General features: G+C 37.4%; 1 protein-coding gene across 3 annotated transcripts in view; it reads left to right on the top strand.

The window, feature by feature from the left end:
* The window catches only part of firrm (fignl1 interacting regulator of recombination and mitosis), a 66,099-nt gene that overhangs the window by 6,139 nt on the left and 37,589 nt on the right, over positions 1-22,371 (top strand). The window contains exons 4-15 of one of the 3 annotated variants that reach the window (XM_048539406.2): positions 552-656; positions 1,741-1,878; positions 4,644-4,809; positions 7,290-7,371; positions 7,724-7,862; positions 9,396-9,485; positions 14,386-14,450; positions 15,786-15,934; positions 17,060-17,189; positions 20,258-20,444; positions 21,716-21,798; positions 22,047-22,098. In XM_048539406.2, the coding sequence (XP_048395363.1) occupies positions 552-656; positions 1,741-1,878; positions 4,644-4,809; positions 7,290-7,371; positions 7,724-7,862; positions 9,396-9,485; positions 14,386-14,450; positions 15,786-15,934; positions 17,060-17,189; positions 20,258-20,444; positions 21,716-21,798; positions 22,047-22,098 (1,386 nt within the window). Of the gene's footprint in view, positions 1-551; positions 657-1,740; positions 1,879-4,643; positions 4,810-7,286; positions 7,372-7,723; positions 7,863-9,395; positions 9,486-14,385; positions 14,451-15,785; positions 15,935-17,059; positions 17,190-20,257; positions 20,445-21,715; positions 21,799-22,046; positions 22,099-22,371 lie in introns of all 3 variants that reach the window. The other 2 variants (XM_048539405.2, XM_048539408.2) reach the window with 2 other exon arrangements.

The following is a 22,371-nucleotide window of genomic DNA, read 5'->3' as shown; positions in this document are numbered from 1 at the left end:
CCTGTTCAATAACTGTTTCATAGGGACCAAGTGGCCATCAAACTGTATCAGGATATTTCTGCATAGGGTCCTACTTCGTTTTTAGTTCATTGTTGGAAGGTTCGCTGCCTGGTGATCAGGAGAAGGAATTCTGACTGTCTCCATTCTCTCTACCCTAAAGGCAGTGAGACCTCTTCAGTATCATCCAGGCTGAAATAAACTAGCTTTGTTTTCCAGCACAAACAAACTGGACATATCCAGAGGCCAAACCGTGGGCATTGGTAGCTGTTGAAGATCCAGACCATCACCCTTCAGTTTCTGTTGATTTATGGTGCTATTTACTGCTGTATGTAAGGCTAACTGACATATGGATTTTGCTCAAGATATAAAATAAGCAATGTGCTAGAGCTGCTTTATTGTTAATAAATCAAAAGAAAATCTTGCAATTTCACACTGTTAACCATATTATTTCTTTAACCAGTTTTAAAGTTACTTTCTCAGGATTTCAGCTTCAATAACCACAAATGATTTCCAACTGAAAAATAAATCCATGATTTTATTCTTCTGGCTAGGCAATGACATTGTTTGATGAACTTGCCGGTAAGTTATCTCAACAGGCAGGAGCTTTGTCCAGTCAAAATACCGAACTGCAGGCAGCACTGAGGAACGCAATACAGGTAAGACCTTTTAGTATTTAAGTTGTTCTTGTTACTCATCATGTTATAATTACTGTTTTTAAGTGATACTACTGATGTAAATAATCCACTGAATGATTGAATTCAAATACGTGCAAGTACAGAGCCATTAGTTTTTGCTTCTATTCCTTGTAAAATATTAAATCTGATCAATAACAAGTAAACTTGAAGATTACATATACAATAAAAGCTTGGTAAAACGTAATCAACGTGGATTCAGATGAATGATTCTGATTGACTGACTGATTTAAGCAACTCCTTTGAGGAAGTGACATCACTAATGAATTGTGATGAGTCCTACAGTGATGCATACCTAAGCATTGGAATGGCATTTGTAAAGTTTCAAAACTAATGCTATTTGTTAAACTTAACTTTGGGGATTCCATATAAGTCCTTGGAATGGAAAAAGAGGCTGAAAGATGGAAAATGTGTACTTTTTATGAAAGTGTGAGTGAAGAAATTGATTAGGATGCCTCATGGACCAACACTGGCATGATTACTGTTCCTAATTTGCATGAATTAATTGGTTTGAGATAATCAATCCAAAATAGTCAAATTTGAAGATTATATTAAGCTATGGAAAGCAATGAAATTGTAGCAGGCAATTCGGAAATTGTGGAATGAGTTAGACAAAGTATGTGAATAGAATAATGGAAGACAGTGCCTAATGCAGAAAGTAAGAATAAGTGTGGCATTTATTTCATGAGTGTCTTTGAAATTGCTCTGAAGACAGTCGTGACTGACCAGCTGTCTTGTATTGAAATTTCATATGCCAAATGAATTAAAAATTTAGTGTAATGTATATGCTGAAATGGAACTTCTTTTACCATGGCTTAGTACTCTATTTCTTTTTGTAGACTTTATTTTCATTAATCCCTGCTCCCCCCACAATAGTATTTTGGTAGATCTGTCAATGCTATAAGGCCTGTGGAAAAACAATTGAAATTGAAAATATTGATTTTGACTTGAGTACTTTCAAATCAGAATATTTTCAAACAAGGTTTGTGATGCCTGTATGTTTTCATCTATAAGCTGCTAATATAATTTTGTTGCTGTCTGTTTCCAGACTCAGATCCAACTTTTGGAAGTTCTGATGAATATTGTGCAGCATATGTGCACTCTTGAAGCTATAACCTTGAAAAGCATGCATTCGTTATCTCTGGCTGTCTTTCATGTCCTGAAGAATACCTTCAGTCATTGCAAGGTGAAATACTTGAAATTATCTGCAGCAATATTTTATTTTCTATTTGGATATTTCCCATTCAGTGTTTATAAGGATGAACTTTTGGTATACTTGAACAAGTATAAGGAATATCATCCCTTTTAAGTGGAATTTGTTCTCTTTCTGATAGATGAATAAGGGCAGGAAATTTTTTTACCGAAAGCAAAATACTACAAATGCTGAAAAATTTAAATTGGAAAATACCAGATGAAATCGGTAACCTCAATTGAGACTGACTAGTTAGAAAAAAAAACTTGCATTTATGTAGTTACTTCATGTCATAGAGAAAATTTGAAGTTTTGTGAAGATTTGTAACTCGGTTTGTGGATAAGAGGTTGCAGACTTGCTCAATAAGCTGGTGTGTTTGCACATTTCATCACCCTGCTAGGTACATCGTCAGTGCACCTCCGGTGAAGCGTTGGTGTTCTGTCCCAAGTGTTATTTATGTGCCTTGGTTTACTGGGGTGGTTGGCATCACTTCTGGTTCTGTTTTTCAGTGGTTTGTATATCAAGTCCAATTCAATGTATTTGTTGATGGAGTTCTGGTTGGAACACCATTACATGGGCCAAACTGGTAGAAAACTGACAGTAAGGATACACGAACACCAACTTGCCACCGAGACAGGACCAATTGTCACTGGTCTCAATACGCATGAGCAAAGAAGGACTACAATTTGACTGGGACAGCACATCCATAATAGCACAATCTAAACAAAGATGTGCCAGGGAATACTTGGAGGCCTGGCATTCCAACTGGAACTCTATTAACAAACACATTGTGTACCGGGTCCTGTTCAATCTAAAACAGAACCGGAAGTAATACCAGCCACCCCAGCAAACCGAGACATATAAATAACAAGTGGGACAGAGCACCAACGCTTCACTGGAGGTTCACTGATGATGTTACCTAGCAGAGTAATATCTGCGACCCAACACACCGGCTTGGCGAACAATTCTACAATCTGAAGTCTTGTCCCTGTTATGATGTAGATACTGTAGTGTCAGTCAGTCTCAGTAACAACATGAAGCGAAATGAGTAGATAATCTGTATCTGTGGTGTTTGCTGAGGCATAAATGTCAGATACTGGGTGCACTTGCTTTTCTTCAAGTAGTGCAATGGGATCATTCCTGTTGATGTGACAAATCTGATAGGGTTACAATTTAACCGTTCATCCAAAAAATGACATTTTTTTATCTTTTTAAGACACATTGATGCAGCCTTTCTGCAGTATCATTTTACAACAAGTGCCCATGTTTCTGGAATCTCAATATTCTATCTTTTGAGGCATAATTGTTAGCTCTACAAAATACAACACTGACTACTAAACAAAATAGCAGAATGTTGTTAGTTTTGGCTCTTTTCTGGGACAGATTTATCCTCCTACATGCCCAATCCCTCCCCCCATTACCCTCTGTTATAACATTGAATCTGGGTATTTCACTTGTGTATTCCCCACAAAGTACTACTGGAGCTTTTTTAAACATTACCCACCTCTTCCCTTTAACTCATTCCTAGTGCTGGTACCATGTGATGCATGCTAGCAAACAAGTCAGCCTTTCTGTCTAGCTACCTTTCCCTCCCTTTTAAAATTACCATCTTCACCAGCTCTTTGAAGAAACATTGACTCAAATAGAAATGTAGTATTTTGATTCTGATGCTTTTTATTTAAAGAACATTAGAGGTTCTTTAAAAATTCAAGTTAGTTTCTTGTTCTCTTGCTGTTACTATGTTTCTTTTCTATTTTGTTTTTCTCTTCTCATCTTTTATTATTTCTCGGGAGAGTAGAAGGGCAGGAACTGATTCAAACAGACAGAATAGATCTTCTCCTGTAAAAGCTGGTAGTTGCACTGTTTATAATATGTTTTTATTCTAATTATTCAGCACAGTCTGTTTAGGCTAGCCAATATCTGTACATTTTTTGAAATTAAATTATATCCGAAACTGTGGGCGGTACTTAATGGAGATGACGATGATCTCCACTGCAGGCTCAAGAGCTGATAAGAGCTCTATCTCATCTCCCTGGGAATTGAGTGCCAACATGGCACATAGCTAGGTAATGGCAGTATTTTCCCAGAACTGAAATTTCTGGGGTTCCCATCCACTGAGATCTGCTGGCAAGTCAGAAGCCAGCAGCTCTTCGTCACTTGATAGCAGGGAAGCAGTGGATGCAGTCACGATTACAAGCACCAGAGACTTAAAATCACTGATGGACCAAGGCATTGGTGGATGAATTGCAAGGGGGATTGAGGGGTTAGGAGCAATGGGGATGCTATTAAAACAGAGCGTGATTCTCAGTAGCAACCCATCATGAAACATTGAATTAGGGACCCTGCTCTGGGACCCTTCAAGAAACAGTAACAAAATTTACTTTTTGAGCTTCCTGTGTGTTGTGTACCCTGTCTGCTGCTGTGTTAATACCAACAGTGGTAGGATGAGACCCTTAAGTGGACGATCATGTTCCCTTCAGAACCTCAGTTGGGATGGCAAAGCTGTCCATGGGTCTTAATCTGGACAGAGGTTAGGGAAGTGGTAGAATCCTCACTTGTCACCTTCCCACCAAACCTGCACTGGAGGGCATTAAACTTCACTGGGTTTCTACTTCAGGCCAAGTACTCAAGTGTAAAAAAACCAAATTCTGAAATATTTGTAGTGAATTCCCACAAATGACTTGTCATGACATTAATAAACTGTCTGTCTTGTATGTGATTGTCCTTTGCTGACAGCTCTGCATTTTAATTGTATTTAGGACAGTGAGACTTTGTATAGTAGTCACCTGCACTTGGTCGCGGACCTGTTGCAGTTTTTATTTAAGGAGGCATATTCACTTCAGAAGGGGTTCATGGAACTTTTGGATCGGATAGTTTTGGAATCAACAGGTGCTTCTGGTGATGATATTGCATGCATGGTGGTAGGTACGTTTGGAGTGTTCTATTTAATTTTTTTGTCTGCTTTTTCTGGAAGTTATCCCTATCTTTTAAAAAAAACTGCTTATTTAAACTCATCTGACTTTGTCTGTAGGTTCAATAATGCTTTCTTAAAAATAATGGGCATTAAAAGTATTTGATATTTTCCATTGATTTCTGTTGATCTATCAGTTTGCAAATAAGTGTTACTTTATTACACAGTGGTTGAGTATAAGGTAGACCTGAATTACGATGGACTGTGTTTTATTGTGAATATATCGGTGAGGCTAATGATGTCGCTATTAATTATGCAAACAAAGAGCAAGCAAATTCTGGTGAGTGCATAAACACAGCTAAACATAACTATCCAAAGTTTGCACTGAGATGCTCTGCCCCTTTGCCACCATGCAAAAGTGACATCTCACATCTGGCTCTCCATTCAAATGCATTGATTATCATGAGATCTCTAGACTGACATTGTAGGTGGGCAATAAAGTTGTTTCAAATGTTAAGCTATTTATTGCATTTTGAGCACCCTCTTGATGACTTGAAAGTATTAATTACCAAAATTTGCATGTATACAGTGAACTGCCAGAGGAGTTGATGGAGGCTGATACATTGCAATATTTAAAAGACATCTCGATGGATTTATGTATAGGAAGGTTGGGGGGGATATGGGCCAAATGCTGGCAAATGGATTAGATTAATTTAGGATATAAGGTGGGCCTGGATGCATTGGATGAAGGATTTGTTTCTGTGCTGTATGTCTGTATGACTCTATAAAAGCAATCTCTTTGGGAATGAAAATGAGTGTTTACAAGCATGGTGTGGCATTCCATGAGCTTTCCATTATTATTGCTTTAAAAAAGGTACTTTAAAACTCTCTTTTTGTCTCCCTTTTATCTCCTTTCGCTTAATCCAATTTTTCTCTGTGTCACTTTCTGTACCTGTTAGAATAGTAAATTCTATGTCCCAACTTGAGCTTGCCAGTTCAGACTCTCTACTACTCAGCAATCACTTTGAAGAATTGTTAATTAAGGAGGTACACATCTGCCAGATCCCCTACAGTGGGTATTTACCAGTAAGCTACTGTTCAAAAGTTTACTTAAAATTTGTAGGCATGTATTGGCTTCATTTGTTCACCATTCACAACAAAACCCCATTCAATGTTTCTTGTCCAAGGTTCTTTAGTACTTTAGAAACCATAACCTAACAAACTGTGAAATACAATGTTTTTGTAACTCTTAATTTTCATTGATAAACATTCTTGATAAAATGGCAAGTCAACTTGCATGAATATAAATCCAATTCATATCATTGTGATGGTGAGTTTTTTTGTCATTAATCCTATATCACCTTAGTCTTTACATCAAAATCAATTTCTGTTCAACTTGCAGCCTTTCATTTCGCCTCTTGCTGTGTTAGTTATTTGAAGGATGAAATTGCTTCTTATTCCAAGCAGAAGTTGTGAATAAATAGAATAGATACATGAAGGAGGATTTGTGCATCCAGGACTTCTTTAATGATTTAAATTTTAATACCGTCAAATATCGTTTTTTTTCCTGATTTATGGTATTCAGTCATTGTTACCTATAAATGACCAACTGAAATGCAGTTTATTCACTGAAGTATACATTTTATGGCACTCATTGCATGGAAAGATAAGCAAATGACTGCAATCTTAAAGTTGTAAAAAGATAGGATAGTTTGTTTTGTCTGTCCCAGCTTTTTGAAAAGATAGCTTAGTTATTCCCAGTTCTGTACCTTTTGCTTCTAACCCTGCAGTTATTTCATCTTCATGTACTTATCCAATTATCATTTGAAAGATCCGAGTCAATCTGCCGCCATCTCATTCTCCGGAAACACGTTCCACATAACAGCCACTTGAGTTATTAAAAAATACTCTTTCCAGTATTATATTTCATTTGTTTGCTATTCATGATAAATTGGTGTCCTTTGGTTCATAACTCTTCTGTCAGTGACAATAGTGTCTCTCTATCTGGATCGCTCTTGAATTTGATGACTTCTGTCAAACCACCTGATATCACCATTGCCACCTTCTTCAATCTATCCATGTAATTGAATCCCTTATCCCTGCCGCTGTTTTCATGTTTTCTCCACCCTGTCCAATCCCTTCATGACCTTTCTAAAGAGTAGAGCCCAGATTGCTTTTTTAATATAGTTGTATTATAAGTTTGCCTTTGTGCTTTGTTCTTTGTTTCTAAAGCCCAGCATATAATATGCCTTTTTAACCTTGTCATCTGTAAAATTTTGTCCATCTAATCAAAATACATCACATCACAGTTCTCTGCATGAAATTTTATCTGCTACCAATTTTTTAAAAATGCTGTTTCTGAGAAATTGGCTTCACTTGACTCATTAACATGATGATAATGCTTGAATATTGACAATATTTGAAATAAATATTTATCATTGTAGTTTTGGCATTATGGTATACTTACTTCTAATTTTATCCCATTTTTCAGTAGTTCACAATGTTTTGAAGATTTGTTCAGTCATTTCCAAAATGGATCATGCTCTACATGCTAACACATGGAAATTCCTTATTAAGTAAGTACAAACTGCATTGGTAAAACATTTTCTTTGTCACCCAATGCCCCCTGGTTTGTTTTGCAGAAGACCAGCGCTGTTGTTTTAGGATAGTTTACAAAAATAGTTCTTGCCCCACCCAATTCTAAAGATATTTCTTCATGAAACAGACATTACTGTACGAATGATTCTTATCTATTAATTGCTGGCCACCTCTCACCATACTTAATGAAAGGAGAACATGCAGAATGAACTATAACAAAGCATACATGTGTCTTAGATTTAAAATTGAACTGCTTTTTCATTCATTTGGCTGGAGGAAGATACCGTATGTAACTATGCTTTTTTATAACTGCTTGACATTCTGTTTCAGAATAAGTGTGAAGCACCGGGCATTAATCGAGACAAAGCTGCCACATGATGAGCTTGTTACTGGTCTCTGTGAGGACATTTTCTATTCTTTCAATTCGTGTCTGCAGTTAGCTGAACAAATTCACCAGTCTACAGGAATGGTAATTATTGGTTCTTGGTTTTAAGTGTGAATCTTATTTTTATGTATGACATCTTTCAGTTAATAAATATCAGCTGAGTATCACCATTCTCAGAAGCATTATCAGCTCCTAAAGTGTTTTAGTTAGCCTTTCCTAAAGTAACTCAGCTGATCATTTATGTTATACAGACAGAATTGAGGATGTAGAGATAGGGAAATATAAGGAGTTTTATCAATTGTTATCTAACTCACCAGTTACAGTAACTGTTAAGCCACTGATAGCCCTGACTTTGACAAATTATGTTTAGAAAGCAATATTGCTCTCACGAGAGTAAAACCAATCACTTCTGGGGCAGGTTTTCCAAGATTTGCCCCAGTTTGAGCAGCAGTATCATTGCCAGCAAATGTAAATAATTGAGATTGGTGGCAATAATTCATTTTATGTTCGAGCAAGATTGAACACCCAGGAACTGCGACTCTTTCAAAGAAGGTGTTTTACTAGTCCAGTTGTATGTATTGAATGAAGATGTGTTACTCAGGTTTGTAGAAAGAGGAAAAGCAAGTTGTAGCAAATGAGAGACATGTGCTAGACTTAAAATAAACAAAAGAATCTTTCTTGAAAATAGTCATGTTGCACCAATATGTTAGATTTTAATGAATAGTTTGGTCGAACAAGGAAATCATTGTCAACTTTATTTTCAGATGGAAATGAGATTTCTCTTGCCATCAACATTCACCATCTCTCTCTCTTGCGTATGCTCGCTCTTGTGCTCACTCTGTTTACCCCACCCTGACAAAAAGGCACTCTAGCCGTTGGCTTATTCAAACAATATGAAATAACGTGTCTTTGGAACTATGGGCTCTGAACGTAAATTCTCCACCTCCAAATTTAATAAAAATTGAAGGCTATAAGCACCAACAGCAAATCACTCAAATAGTCATTCTTCATATGTGTGCTTAAATGCTTAAAATATTGCAATCCAACAGGTAATTTGTCCACAAGAGCAATACTGCACCCAAGCTGATCATGCCTATATATGCAGTTTCCAAGCGGTGTGTTAGACTGTGATCAGCAATAGGAAACATTTCTCTCTCAACCTGTCCTACCAATGATTTTTTTATTCTTCGATTAATTTTCCAAATGCTAACACACTTGTTCAGAATTTACCATTTTTACCACCAAATTTAGCCAACAACCTGAAATTCCTTTTGTTTAGATACACCAAGTAAATTTGTTTGTACTTCCTAAATATAGCAGCATCTCCTTTTTGTTCCATCTGCTCCTTTTTATATATTCACTACTTGTTTAAATTGACTCATTTTGCTGTCATTTCTTACTAACTAGTTCCTAATGTCTTTAAACAGAAGAATGTTGAAACCCTTCGGCATTTTAGATATAGTTATGGAAGTGCTTTAACTGCTTTTTTGTAAATTTTTGCTGTGATACGAGTTAACTCTTACAAGGGTTTGAATTTATAATTTATACATGAACTTTCATGAGCTAATGAAAAATAACTGAGGTTTATGCCTTACTAAACATCTGCACTTCATTTAGGGCAGTGCAAATACAACTGATTGCAAACTTTTCCAGAAGACCATGAAGCTGTGCCGTTTTTTTGCCAACACATTGGTGCATTATGTCAAGGTAGAACAAGCTATTATCAAGTATTGATTTTTAAATTATTTTAGGAAAAGCAGGATGGTCAGGAGCAATTTATATCCCTTGAAAATTGATAATGTGATATTTCTAACTTAAAATAACAAAATGGTGGACGTGCATGATCACTTTGTTTACAGTAGGGAAACAGATAATATATATGACTTACCAAGGAAATGAATTTCGAATTTGAAGTTGGGATTCATAAAATTAATGCATGGCAAATAACTGTAATGAAGAAAATTGTGACACTGAGCTATGATAAATCTCACAGACAAGGTTGCTTCTTTTCAAAGGTTTTAGCAGAAACAGATATGAATATTGTAGGTTCTTGAATGGTAATTTTTCAAACATCTTCTCTAATTGGGAGTATTCTTTTAGATTCAAAACTTGTACATGTCACTGTGCTACTTGGGAAACCAGGGAATTGTAGACTGGTTAACTTACTGTTTGTTGAGTAATTATGAGAGTTTATAAGTAAGGATAGAGCAACTGAACATCTTGATAATTTTCAACTGGTCAGAGGAAAAACTAGTGTAGATTTGTAATGGTAAGTCATTCTTGACAAAGCTAATTCAGTTTTTTGAATAGATCATGAACGCATTGGACAGGGATTGTCTGTGTACGTTCATTATGTACGCTTCCAGAGACTGCTGAAAGCACATAATAAACCCAATGGGAGGCACATTTCTAGAGTTAATGTTAGGAACAAACCTGGATAATTTCTCAATGTAGCACATGAAAGGGATAAAGTTACAACACAGGTAAAAATCCCATGATGGAGGAAGTCAAACTGGACAAAGCTGAGCAATAATCTGGCAAAGGTGGACTGGAAGAGCTACTTAAAATATGTGGGAGGTTTTCAAAGTAGGATTTGATGGAGACAGTATAAACAGTCCCTACAATAAGAATGGTCCTGTCAAATCTAGCACCCACTGTTATCCAGAAGCAGAGATAGCAGGTGTAGAGCTGGATGAACACAGCAGGCCAAGCAGCATCAGAGGAGCAGGAAGGCTGACGTTTCAGGCCTAGACCCTTCTTCAGAAAATGCATGTCCAGAAGCATGCAGGTTGAGGTAAAGCAGAAAAGTAGAGCTATGACAATCTGAACAAAGTAAATGACTTGGAGTATAGAAGGTACCGGGATGAAGTGGGATGACGGAAAACTGTGGGTATGAAGAAAAAATTGATTAGTAAATTTAAGGAAAATTTGAAGATGTTTTATCAGTTCATTAGAGCAAGAGGATGAAGGAGGAAAGTGCTGAGCTCAGTAGAAATTTATATGGTATTGTTTGTGGATACAGATGATGTGGGTGGAGTTCATAATGAGTATTTTGTCTCCACGAAGGAGGGGGAAAGATGCAGACATTCTAGATCAAGAGGAGGAATGTGGTCTATGAGATAAAGTAAGCATAATCGGAAGAAAGTTACTGAAGGGACTTGGTTTCTTTGGATAAATTACCAGGGACACATGAATTATATCCTGGGGTGTTATAGGAAATAGCAGTGTTGTGAGGATCACGTTCTAATCCTGACTAGTTATCAGCAAGGTACTGGAGGATTGGAGGTCTGTGAATAATTGACAATTATTTAAAAAGGGTGTGAGGGATAGGCCAGTTTTTGGACTTGTCAGTCTGACTTCAATGGTACTTAAATTACTTGAGTCAAAACACAGAGGATTAAGTTGGAAATGCAAGAATTAATCATGGATAATTAGTACTATTTTATGGAGGGCTGTAATCTTTCTAAATGGATTTAATTTTTGAGAAAGTAATCAGAATTGTCGAGAGTGGTGCACTGCACGTTCTCTACATGGACTGTAGACCATTTCACTAACTCCCACAAGGCAGACTGGTCAAAAAAACTTAGAGCCTGTGTGATACAGGGGAATGTGGTGAATTGGATTCCACATTAGCTCAGTGACAGGAAACAAAGTCTAAAATTCAACAGATGTTTTTATGAATGGAAAGTGGTTTTCCTCGCTGTTCCTCATGAGTCCTTTGCTGCTCGAGGTATATGTTAATAATTTAGACTTAAATGTAGAAGACGAGTTTGGGAAATTTGCAGACACCAAAAAAAATTGGCCTGGTACTTTAGAGAAGAGGATGGCTGTCAATTGCAGGATGATGTCAATAGTTTGGTTGCATGGATAGAAAAGTGACAAATGGAATTCGTTACAGAGAAGCGCAAGGTTATGCATTTGGAAAGGAAATCAATGTAAGGGAATACACGGTAAACATGTGGGTATTGCGAAGATTGGTGTAGTAAAGGTTCTGGCATTGTGTGCTTATGTCGCTGATGATGACAGAATGGATGGATAAGTTGGCAAAAGAAAGTACATAGGTGGCTTCCCACCATTGGATGAGGTATTGTATACAATCCTCATGATCAACTTCCCTAACAATTTTTTTTCATTGTCTGCAAATTTCGCAATCATACCTTTCTGACCGGTCTGCTGTGCAAGAGTTTGAAAATCTAAAATCCTTGCAACATCCCCACTACTCTCATCAATTCTCATTACTTTCTCAAAAAGTCAAATTTAGTTAGTGAGCTATGACCTTCCTTTTTTTAAAGAAAAGCAAAACTATGACTACCCATGAGCAAAAAGGTCAGTTATTAGGGGCTCAACTTTAAAGTGATTGTAAGAAGGTTTCAGGGGTGAGATGAGGAAAACTTTTTCACCCAGAGGGTGATGGGTGTGTGGAATTTGCTCCCCAGTTTGGTGTTGAAGTGGAAACCCTTAAAAGGAATCTGGATCTGCTCTGAAATACTTCCATTTTTCCATGCACTCAGCCAAATTATTGACACAATCCTGTAATTGACAACCATTCTCTTCATATCAAGGATTCAGACTGTATGCTGGAAAGTGGGATTAGAATGGGCAGCTAATTTTTTCAGCCAGCACAGATATGATGTGCTGAATGACTTTTATTTCTGCTATAAACATTTTGTAGTTCCAGTTATTTTAAGTCCCATATAAAAGAATGTTAACAATGAGTTGCAACATGGATTTGAAGCTAGATTATTGACCTTATTTAGGAAATGATCTGTGCCACAGGAGATGGAGCAGGAAATTTGGACAGATACTCTAATTGTTGCAATTGCTACCTTTCCACAAAAAACTGAGGTACTTTAACTATTCACTTTATTCATTAAGGATTTGTGTAATTGGATAGAAAAATACCTATCCATATGTGATGATGAAATAAGCCATTGTAAACAGTGTAGATGAAAATTACAAAGATGTTATTAGATTAGGTGAGTGAGTAAAGTTATGGCAAATAAATTTCCATATTAGTAAATGTGGCCTACAAAGGATAGTATCTATAATTGCTAAAAAGTGGAAAAAATAGAAGCAGTAGAGATCCAAGAAACTTGATTGTCCATGTAAGTAAATCGTTACAATGTCATGGTTTGGCACAGAAAAAAAAAACAAAAAAGCTCATTATTACTTGAATTTGAAGGACTGAAGTAAAGTTTTATATAATGATACAGAAGTTGTCTATTCAGCCACTTGTGCCTAGTTGGATCATTTGAAAGAAGTATTCAGTTGCCCTCACTGACACTACGTGCATTAAATAAAGTTGTATATTCGAATGGTAAAACATCAGTGTAAGCAAGAGAGTTAATGATCTCCAGTCTGAAACTACTCATACCTCACATTCCTATATGAAACTCCTAGTAATTATACATGAACTGTCCCAATTGCAGCCATTGAAAGTGTCATATTTTATGTAACTCAATAGAATGGGCCAAATACATTAAGTAGAAATGTTGGAGTGAGGATTACAGTTCATAGTACTTCAAATCCAACTCACCTGTCATTTATGAAAGAAATAATTAGGAGGAGAAATCATGCCAGTTATTCAAATCCTTGGTTAGTCAGCATGGCACCACACCTTTAGTGGAATACATTGATCTTGAAGTAGTGGAGTACAATTTTACCAGAATGATGCTGAGACTCTAAGGTTTAAATTAAGGGGAGCTTTAACAAACCAGAGTCGTATTGCTGGAATTTGGAAGGTTTAAGTAGTGCCTGGGGAACAGATGGTGTAGAAGGGGGAAACCATTCTGTCTGGTTGGAGTATATAGGTCTAGGTGGCATTGTCTACAAATTTAGAGCTAGGCATTTCAGGAATAAATTTTGGAAAACAGCATTGTTGAAGGATATGGGGAGAAAGTGGGTAGTTTCTCTTAGGTCACAGATTGGCCATGATGTCATTGAACAGCAGAACAGACTGGTTAAACAGCTTATTCCTGTTCTGTGTGCTTTATGATCTTAAATGTATATTACACCAGTGAAAACCACACCTTTTAAATATAGAATTTTAGTAAAAGTCTAAATGCTCGCTATTTTCCTTTTTGTTTAGAGCTATAATGTTAAGTTCTTGTAATCATTTCAGACATAATACTATTTTTAGATTGATTATTTGAAAGGAAGAATCTGAATGTAATTACTTCGCACAGATCATTCAGTCCTACTGATCAAAATTACAAAATTATAATTTCTACTTGCTACATTAATAATGAGAGGCAAAGTATTGTTCTGTTGCACCACTGGCTCAGCAGTGCATAGTAAGAATGGATATCTTTATTAGTTTCATGAGAAAGATGCGGCACTCTACATATTTTGGATAAATTATCCTCTAATGCACCAATATCTATCTAAGGAAGCTCTAAATTTTAAATTATGTTTGCCATTAACTATAATTTACAATAGAAATAAAAGTGCCATGAGTTTTAATAATCTGCTTTTGAATGAATTAAATGCATTTGAGGTTTTCAGATGATGGTTTCTATTGAATTAAAGTTAACTTGCGTTTTCATGTATAATCTGATGACAGCATCAACCGAAGTTCAATTTCTGTTTCTCACTCTCTCAATTTTAGGAGTTCGTTGACTTTCTTTCAAGGTCTTGTCATCACCTGCACCATTTTTACCTTCAAATGTACAGGTAAGGCTCTACACATTAGTATTTGATCACTGATCTATGGAGTAAACTTAGAATACGGATAAGACACAGCCTGATTGAATGTCAGAGGTTTAAAATCTGGTGGGCAATATTCCATTTGGATGGGTTGTTTCTTCCACTCAGTTTTCCCCTTCTTCCTGTTGTTGCTGACCCATGTTGGAATATGACTCTATCAATGAATGCTTCTTTTTCACTATTTGTTCATGGTATGTGAATATTACTGAAGAAGGGTAGGCAGCATTAGAAAGGAGAGAAACAGAATTGATGGCCCAGATCTTGTGATTTCTGGCTGATCAAACAGCCACTAGCAGATAGCAATGGGATCTCTTAGAAGTTCTGATACTGTGACTACGTGGTAATTGTCTAAGATGTTTAGAGTTATAAAAACTGAAAGAACTGCGGATGCTGTAAATCAGGAGCAAAAACAAAGTTGCTGGAAAAGCTCAGCAGGTCTGGCAGCATCTGTGGTGGAGAAAACAGAGTTAGTTCAACTCTGTTTTCTCCACCACAGATGCTGTCAGACCTGCTGAGCTTTTCCAGCATCTGTTTTTGTTCCATGTTTAAACTTATTGTGGCAATTGCCCTACTTGTAGAATCCTCTGAAAAAAGTAGCTAACTTTGAGGTAGAGCTGAAGACTTAAGAGGGTTCAACTCTGTTACTTAAGTTCTTGCCCAGGAAAGGTTGAATGATTAAAACCTGCTCTGACTTCTGGGTAATTCTACTATGGATCACCTCAGTTCTCTACTGGACTCCTGAATCATTCTTACTGACCCACCAACACCCCCACTTGATCTCGCCTCCCACTTTCCACATTGCAATCCCTCAATCCACTCCATTCCCTTACCCACTCTTATTCTACACCCTCATCTACCTGCTACCTGCCCTCTAATCCATCTACAGTCTTACTCTTTTTAACCATCTGATACCCTGCTCCTTCTCCGGCTTAGATTACACATTTATCTTCTGTCAGTAACTTTTGATTACTTACTGGAATGTGTGCAGTGCGTAAAGAAAAAGGGCATATCATCTTCAAAGATTCTCCATGCATGGTTTGCCATCTAAGTTGAGATGTATTGTGAATTGAAAGTCTGGCCTGGAAAATCATAGGAAGTTAAGTTTGTAAATTTTTGTTTGATTTGTGCTGGAAGTGGAGATTCCAACAGAGATTGGCCCATATTTTACAATGTTTCAGCTTGATTTTTTAAAATCAGTTTTGCAATAATAGTCAAGGGAATGGGTGTAATAAAAATTCGTAGGAATGTGATCACTTTTGCATATTGTGGAAAATGCTAACTTTTCGTTAATTCTTTGTGCAGTAAATTTCCTCCCAGTTTGTATGCACCGGTTTTGTCTGATGGACTATATGATCAAATTGCTTCCATTCTCCCCGTTGCTTTGGATGCCCTTGTCTCTCAGCTGCTGTCCTTCAGGCCTTTTGTGCAGACAGTTTTACAAGTCAACCCAGGTGAGTTCATGGTAGAAAAACATTGATCTAATCTCCTTAAAATAACTACCTGCATGAAGCTAAATCCTTTTCCACTTTAAAGGAACAGAATACATTTGTCGGCAAAATTGCTTTAGAGAAACGTTAATGAATGTCATGGGCTTGCATGGTTACTTGGCTTGTGATGAAATGTGAGAGAAGTAACATTCACATTAGTGCAATGAACTTGGTATAAAATCATAACTATGCTGGTGGTACATAGCAAAGAAAATTCTCTATCATAATTACATTCACAAACAGCTGATGGCTCTTGATGGCATTTCCTGCCTGATATAATTTCCTGTGCTAGCAAGTGTAGCCTTGTGTATAGTTTTATTTGCAGCAGTTGGGCTTGAGTCTGGTCCATTATTCCACCAACTAAATAGGTTGTTTTTAAATGATTTTAAGCAATTAAGGGAGAAGAGTTAATTTGCATGGTATCGCATCACAGGATGCTTGATAGACTTCCAAGAATTTCTAGAATAGGCAGTGCAGCAGGCTTGCATCTGAGCAGCCGATTTGGCTTTCTTTGTTGATATCAGAGTACCACTCAAAGGCCAAGACATTACCTACCGTTACGAAAACAACATAGTCTGTGGCACTATGTGAACCAGTTTCTTCCCATAAGTATGTGAAAGATAGCATGGTAGTGAGCAGTTCAGTATTGTAATTCATCAATTCTCATTCTTCAGCTGCAGTCTATAAATTAGAAGTTAAAGATAAAAATATTGACTTCGATGACTGATTACCTCATTTCTTCAGAAATTTTGTACTTTTAAAAACGATTTGGGGATGAGGATGATGCAAAGAGAGAAAGAATGAATGTCCTGTTTTTGTCTTCTGATTCTGGTTTGCGTGAAGCCACCTCTAAAGCCAGCAGTCAAAACCCTAGATTGTTGTGCAAAAAGTGTACACTTTAAATGGCATTTAATAGTGGTTATCAATCAAAATAGAGCAACTATTTTAATTATTGTACTTGTCAATTTGAGTTTTGGTGTGTCACATTTTTAATAACTCTTCTGAGGATTATAGTAATGAAATACTTGATTCAGCCAGCTTTGACCTTTGACGGAATTTTGCCAATATCTTTTATCATTTTTCTCTAAGATTTCAGTTTGGAGCTGGCCCTTCCACAGTGTTTGTTGCTGATTAATATAATAGGCAAACTTTCATCGCAGTCCTGTGAGATTCAAAGCCTGTGGTGTTCTGGTAGCCAGATTTCAGAGGAAGAGCCAAGGTGAGGGCAACTATTGCATGGATATTATCAAACAGAACCTGACTTAGTTGTTTAGTTACATCAGAAAATAGAGATGGTAATTTAATAAACCTCAACAGTAACCTGTAGTACACATGTTTATGCTGTAAATCTTACATAATCTTGTCTCACCCCCCCACATATTTTCATTCATGAATCAAGTGTCAGCAGCTTAGTGGATCAATACACAATATGGTGTGGAACTGAACAATATATGAATTGCTGGTTATTGTATCTGCTAATCTCCCCTCCCCAACCTCGTGGATAATTCAAAAATGGTGTGGGACTTGAACGTATTCCTTGGAGTTGCAAGGAATAGGTTCCTGTGTATGAATGTGTCACTTCTAATGAGTGTGAATGAGTCATTTTTATGAGCTGAACTGATTATTTCATTCTTCATGTATTCCAAAGTCAGAATTGTTCAGTAAGCGTTGCCCAATCATGGAATCATGTCCAAGAATACATGTTTTGTGTTTTGCGAACATAGGTTGATTGAGAATGGTCTGTACTATACCTCTTGTGAACAGTTGAAGGAAACATGTTTGATTAGTCAATATAGTGCCGATTTGTTGGGACATATAACTTGTATAGCTAGTACCACACCAGTGTTGAAATTGTATAGGACATTGTTTTGTAGGCAGAAAGTTTTCATTTTTGATTATAGTAGGATCCTGTGAGGGGAACTTACTAATGCTAGCACCAGTGTTTCCTTTTGTATGCATAAGCCTACTCACTATGCTGTTTGAACTGTTGCTCATGATGAAGGTTGCTACCATCATCCTATTTTAAGTATAGGAAACTATAGGATCTGCTTGGTCTAACATGGTAGAGAAAACCACTTCCACGTCAAGTTGGAAGTGTCTCCTGGAGTTAACAAAATTTGATTTTTTTTTTTTACGTGTTAGCAACAAGTTACAGGTCACATTTGAAATTATAGATATTGTTACAGAGACTTTGAACAGGAGCAGATATTCGGATTGAGTGCTTTGAGATTCTATTCTGTACTTCCCACTACAATTGCTACAAGTCCACATGACATCATAATGGATGGCACCTATGGCACTTGCTTGTATCAATACTTTCACACCCATATAGATCTGCTCCTAGTTTATAGATCTCACGCCAAGACCTGCAAGATTTTATGCTGGAAATTGCCAATTCTCCCTCTTTATTTGATTTTGTACTTCTTGTCATCTGTAATAGGGTAGCAAACATTGTTCAGTTTATCTCCTTGTCTTGGCTTTTGTCCTTCACTCGCAGGATGTGGGCATCACTAGCAAAGCCAGCATTTTATTGCATCCCTAGTTGCTCTTGAGAAGGTCCACTGCTTTCTTGAATTGCTGCAGTCCATTTGGTGTAGGTGTACCTACAATGCTATTAAGGAGGGAGTTGCAGTATTTTGACTCTGGGAAACTGAAGGAACAGTAATATGTTTCAAGATGATGGGTGACTTGAAGGGGAACTTGATGTTCCCATGTATCTGCTGACCTTGGCCTTCTAGATGGTCATGAGTTCGGAAGATGTTGTCTAAGGAGTTGGATGAATTTCTGCAATGTGTCTTTTGGATGTTGCACACATCTGCACCTGAGCATTGGTGGTGGAGGGAGTGAATGGCACTGCATCCATAAACAACCAGGCAGACTGCTTGTCCTGGATTGTGTGAAGCTTGTCGAGTTTCTGGAGCTGCACTCAACCAGGCAAGTGGAGAGTATTCCACCACACTCCTGATTTGTACCTCGTAGATGATGAACAGGCTTTGGGGAGTCAGGAGTCAATGGCCTAGTGGTATTATCACTAGATTATTAATCCAGAGATCCAGGTAATATTTTAGGGATCCAGTTTCGAATCTCATAATGACAGGTGGTGGAATTTGAATTTTTAAAAATCTGGAATTAAGAGTCTAGCTAGCAATGACCATGTTGATTATTGGCGGGGGGGGGGACCCCATCTGGTCCACTAATGTCCTTTAGGGTATGAAATTGCCTTCTTTACCTGATCTGGCCTACGTGCAATTCCAGACCCTTGGCAATGCGGTTGACTCTGAACTGCCCTGTAGGTAATTAGGGATGGGCAATAAATGCTCATTCAGTTGGTGATGTCCTCATCTTATGAACGATTTTTTAAAAAGGTGATTTAGTCACTGCAAGACTCCCAGACTCTGACCTGCTGTTTGTAGCCACAAACTGATCCAGTTCAGTTTCTGGTAACCCTCAAGATGTTGAATCCCTCCACTATCAACATCAAGGGGTGACGGTTAGATTCTCTCTTGTTGGAAATGGTCATTGCCTGGCACTTGTGTGGTGTGAATATTAATTGCCAGTTATCAGCCTAAGCCTGAATATTACCAAGTCATATTGCATTTTAGCTTCAGTATGTCATGAAGGCTGCAATAGCATTGTCACCAGTGAACATCCCCATTCTGATAATGACCAGCTAGAGATGGTTGGACCTGGAATATACTGAGGAACTTCTGAAACTGAGGATTAGCTCCAGCCTCAATTATCTTCCTTTGTGTCAGGTACGATTCCAACTGATGGAGAGTTTTCCCTGATATTCATTGACTATGGTTTTGCTAAGGCTCCTCGATACCACACTCAGTTAATTGTGGCTTTGATGTCAAGTGCCATCATTATCATCTCATCTCTGGAATTCAGCTCTTTTTTTGTCTATGTTTGGACCAAGGCTGTAAAGAGGTCAGAGGCTGACTTGCAGGAGTGAGCCTCAGTGAGCAGCTGGGTCTGTACTCATTGGAATGTAGAATTAGAGGTAACCTTATTGAAACTTAGAAGATCCTTAGAGGACTAGTGTGCGGAAGGGTTCTTTCCCCTTGCGAAAGAATGTAGGACAAGAGGGTGTAATCTCAGAATAAGGGTTTGCAAATTTAAATGGATGAGATAGAATTTCTTTGACGGTATGAATCTGTGGAATTCTTTACCACAGAGGGATGACAAGACTGATGTGATTTGTAATGGGAATAATTCAGGATTACAGATTTTTTTCACAAGAAAAAGACATTTGCACTTAGTTTTTAATTTATTGTTTGTCCTTAGATTACCTTTGTTTCATACACTGTTTCACAACTTCCACCGATGCTATGCGGAGCTTTCTTTGCCAGTGCAGTTGCCAGGAGTGATGAGTAAAGGACAGGCTCAAAAAAATATCAGCCTTTATGAATACATATGCACTAATTTGTGCTCTTTTATCACGTCTCTTCCGGCTTCTCTCTTTCGAGATTTGGTAAGTGTGAACTTTAAGTTAACATGAGTGTTCCATTCTTCGAGCTGTTTTGAAGAGGATTTTCTTTCCCCATATTCCCTGCTGGCAAAACAATGTATTAGGCATTATTCGCAACATTAGTTACAAAATGAAGATGAGCACCTGTTTCCACTAACTGCTGCTATATATAGTAGCATGGTACTATCATTTCCAAAGCATACCAGAATCCATTACCATTGTAGTTAACATGAATTTCAGTATTCGTTAATGTCTTGGCCCAGATCTTGTGATCAGGATAAGAAATATGGAAACCTCATTTCCGATCCTGATTAGATTTAAAAAATACACGCTTAATCTTCAGAAGAGTTTTCTGCAAATTTACAAGATTTCCATGTAGCTCATCAGTGATGTTGACCAGCATTAAGGCCACACCTTTTTTAATGAAAGCAGGAGGGGAGGAGAGGTTGACTCAGTTGCTCTGGTTGAGGGCGATACTCTTGGGAATTGTCATAGTGCGGAATTGGTTGGAAGGTGTTGGCCTTTGGGAAGTCAGAGGGTTTCAGTCAGGTCTTAAAATTAACTGGTTCCACATGGGGCTTGATTGGGTGTGGGGGAGTCGAAGGGATGGAACAAAGAAGTGGAGATTTGTGGGGTGTTAATGGTGAGTCAGGGGTTGGGTCACTTTAATAGATAGCTAGGAGTTGGAACAGTTTTTCATTTGTCTGACCTTTCCTGTGTAATGTCTAAGCTAAGTCATTTGGAATCCTCTGATGTCCGTGACTGACTCAGAGGTGGAGACATTTTTGAAGGCTTCCAGATGGCAGGTAACTTCCTATCAGAAATTTTCAGTATCAAGGCTAATACCAGGGAGTCAGCTGTGTCATGATTTCTGCAATTGTTGCCCATGCTCCTGCAACAGTCGTCTTCCCATCAGAAGATCTGTACCAAGGTGTTTTTTGCTACAACCTCTTACCAACTGCTGAGACTAGCTGTTAATTTTTCAGATAATGTTGAATTCTGCTGGTTTTGTATTCCTATTTTTAAAATTTTTTTTCTTCTTGCTCTTTGCCTCTGCAAAATGTATTGAGGTAGTAAATTTACAACTGTGTAATAGCATACAAATAACTGTGTACATGTTGTGCCAACCCAATTTAACCTGACTTTGAAGTATTGAGAATAGTTATAATAATGGAAAAATTCTTCTGAGTTAACTATTTCAGTACACCATAATCAGAAAAAATTCTATTTAAATTTACATCATTTTAATTTCAAATCTGTGCTATTTGTGACAGGAATGTGCTTTATTGGATGCTATACTCAGTCCTCACATGTTAACTGCGCTACTGGCTACAGACGCATGGTGTTTTCTTGCACGGTTAGTACTGGGCAAAATTAAATATACTAAAATGTGTACACTGCATACATCTTTTGGATTTTTGATGGTGCCAAAATTAAATTTTAAATCGTGCTGTCATAGCTTTAAATTCCATGACTTATCTTGACGGCAAACAGTGTTAAAAAGCTGTTTTGGGAATAATAAAATTGTTCATTGAAAGCTTAATGTCTTGGCTTTTTTTGATAGACATATCCTTTTCTGGAGTGTTACATTGTTTTCTTTTGCAGTTATGGAAGTGCTGAACTTTGTGCCCATCATGTGTGTCTCATAGCTCAGTTGGTAAGCAAAATCATGTTCAAATATTGTCCAACATAATATCGCAGTACCCATTATTACAGTTTTGAGAGAGACAATGAAAGCAGAAAGTGCTGAACCATCCAAATGAAGATCTGATTGATTTTTAAAACCGCTTTGTCTTGTTTCTAGGCTTTTGTATGCAAATTGCTTATTATTAGTCAATAATTCCATAATTGTCTTAGCATGCAGTACCAGCATGGTTAAAAAGCATACAAGATGGGTCTTAATCATTCGAATTGACCAATTTCTATCTTT

This window comes from Stegostoma tigrinum, chromosome 8, assembly GCF_030684315.1.
Source record: "Stegostoma tigrinum isolate sSteTig4 chromosome 8, sSteTig4.hap1, whole genome shotgun sequence".
In the NCBI taxonomy this organism is placed as follows: Eukaryota; Metazoa; Chordata; class Chondrichthyes; order Orectolobiformes; family Stegostomatidae; genus Stegostoma; species Stegostoma tigrinum.
This window is presented reverse-complemented; position numbering and strand designations above follow the sequence as displayed.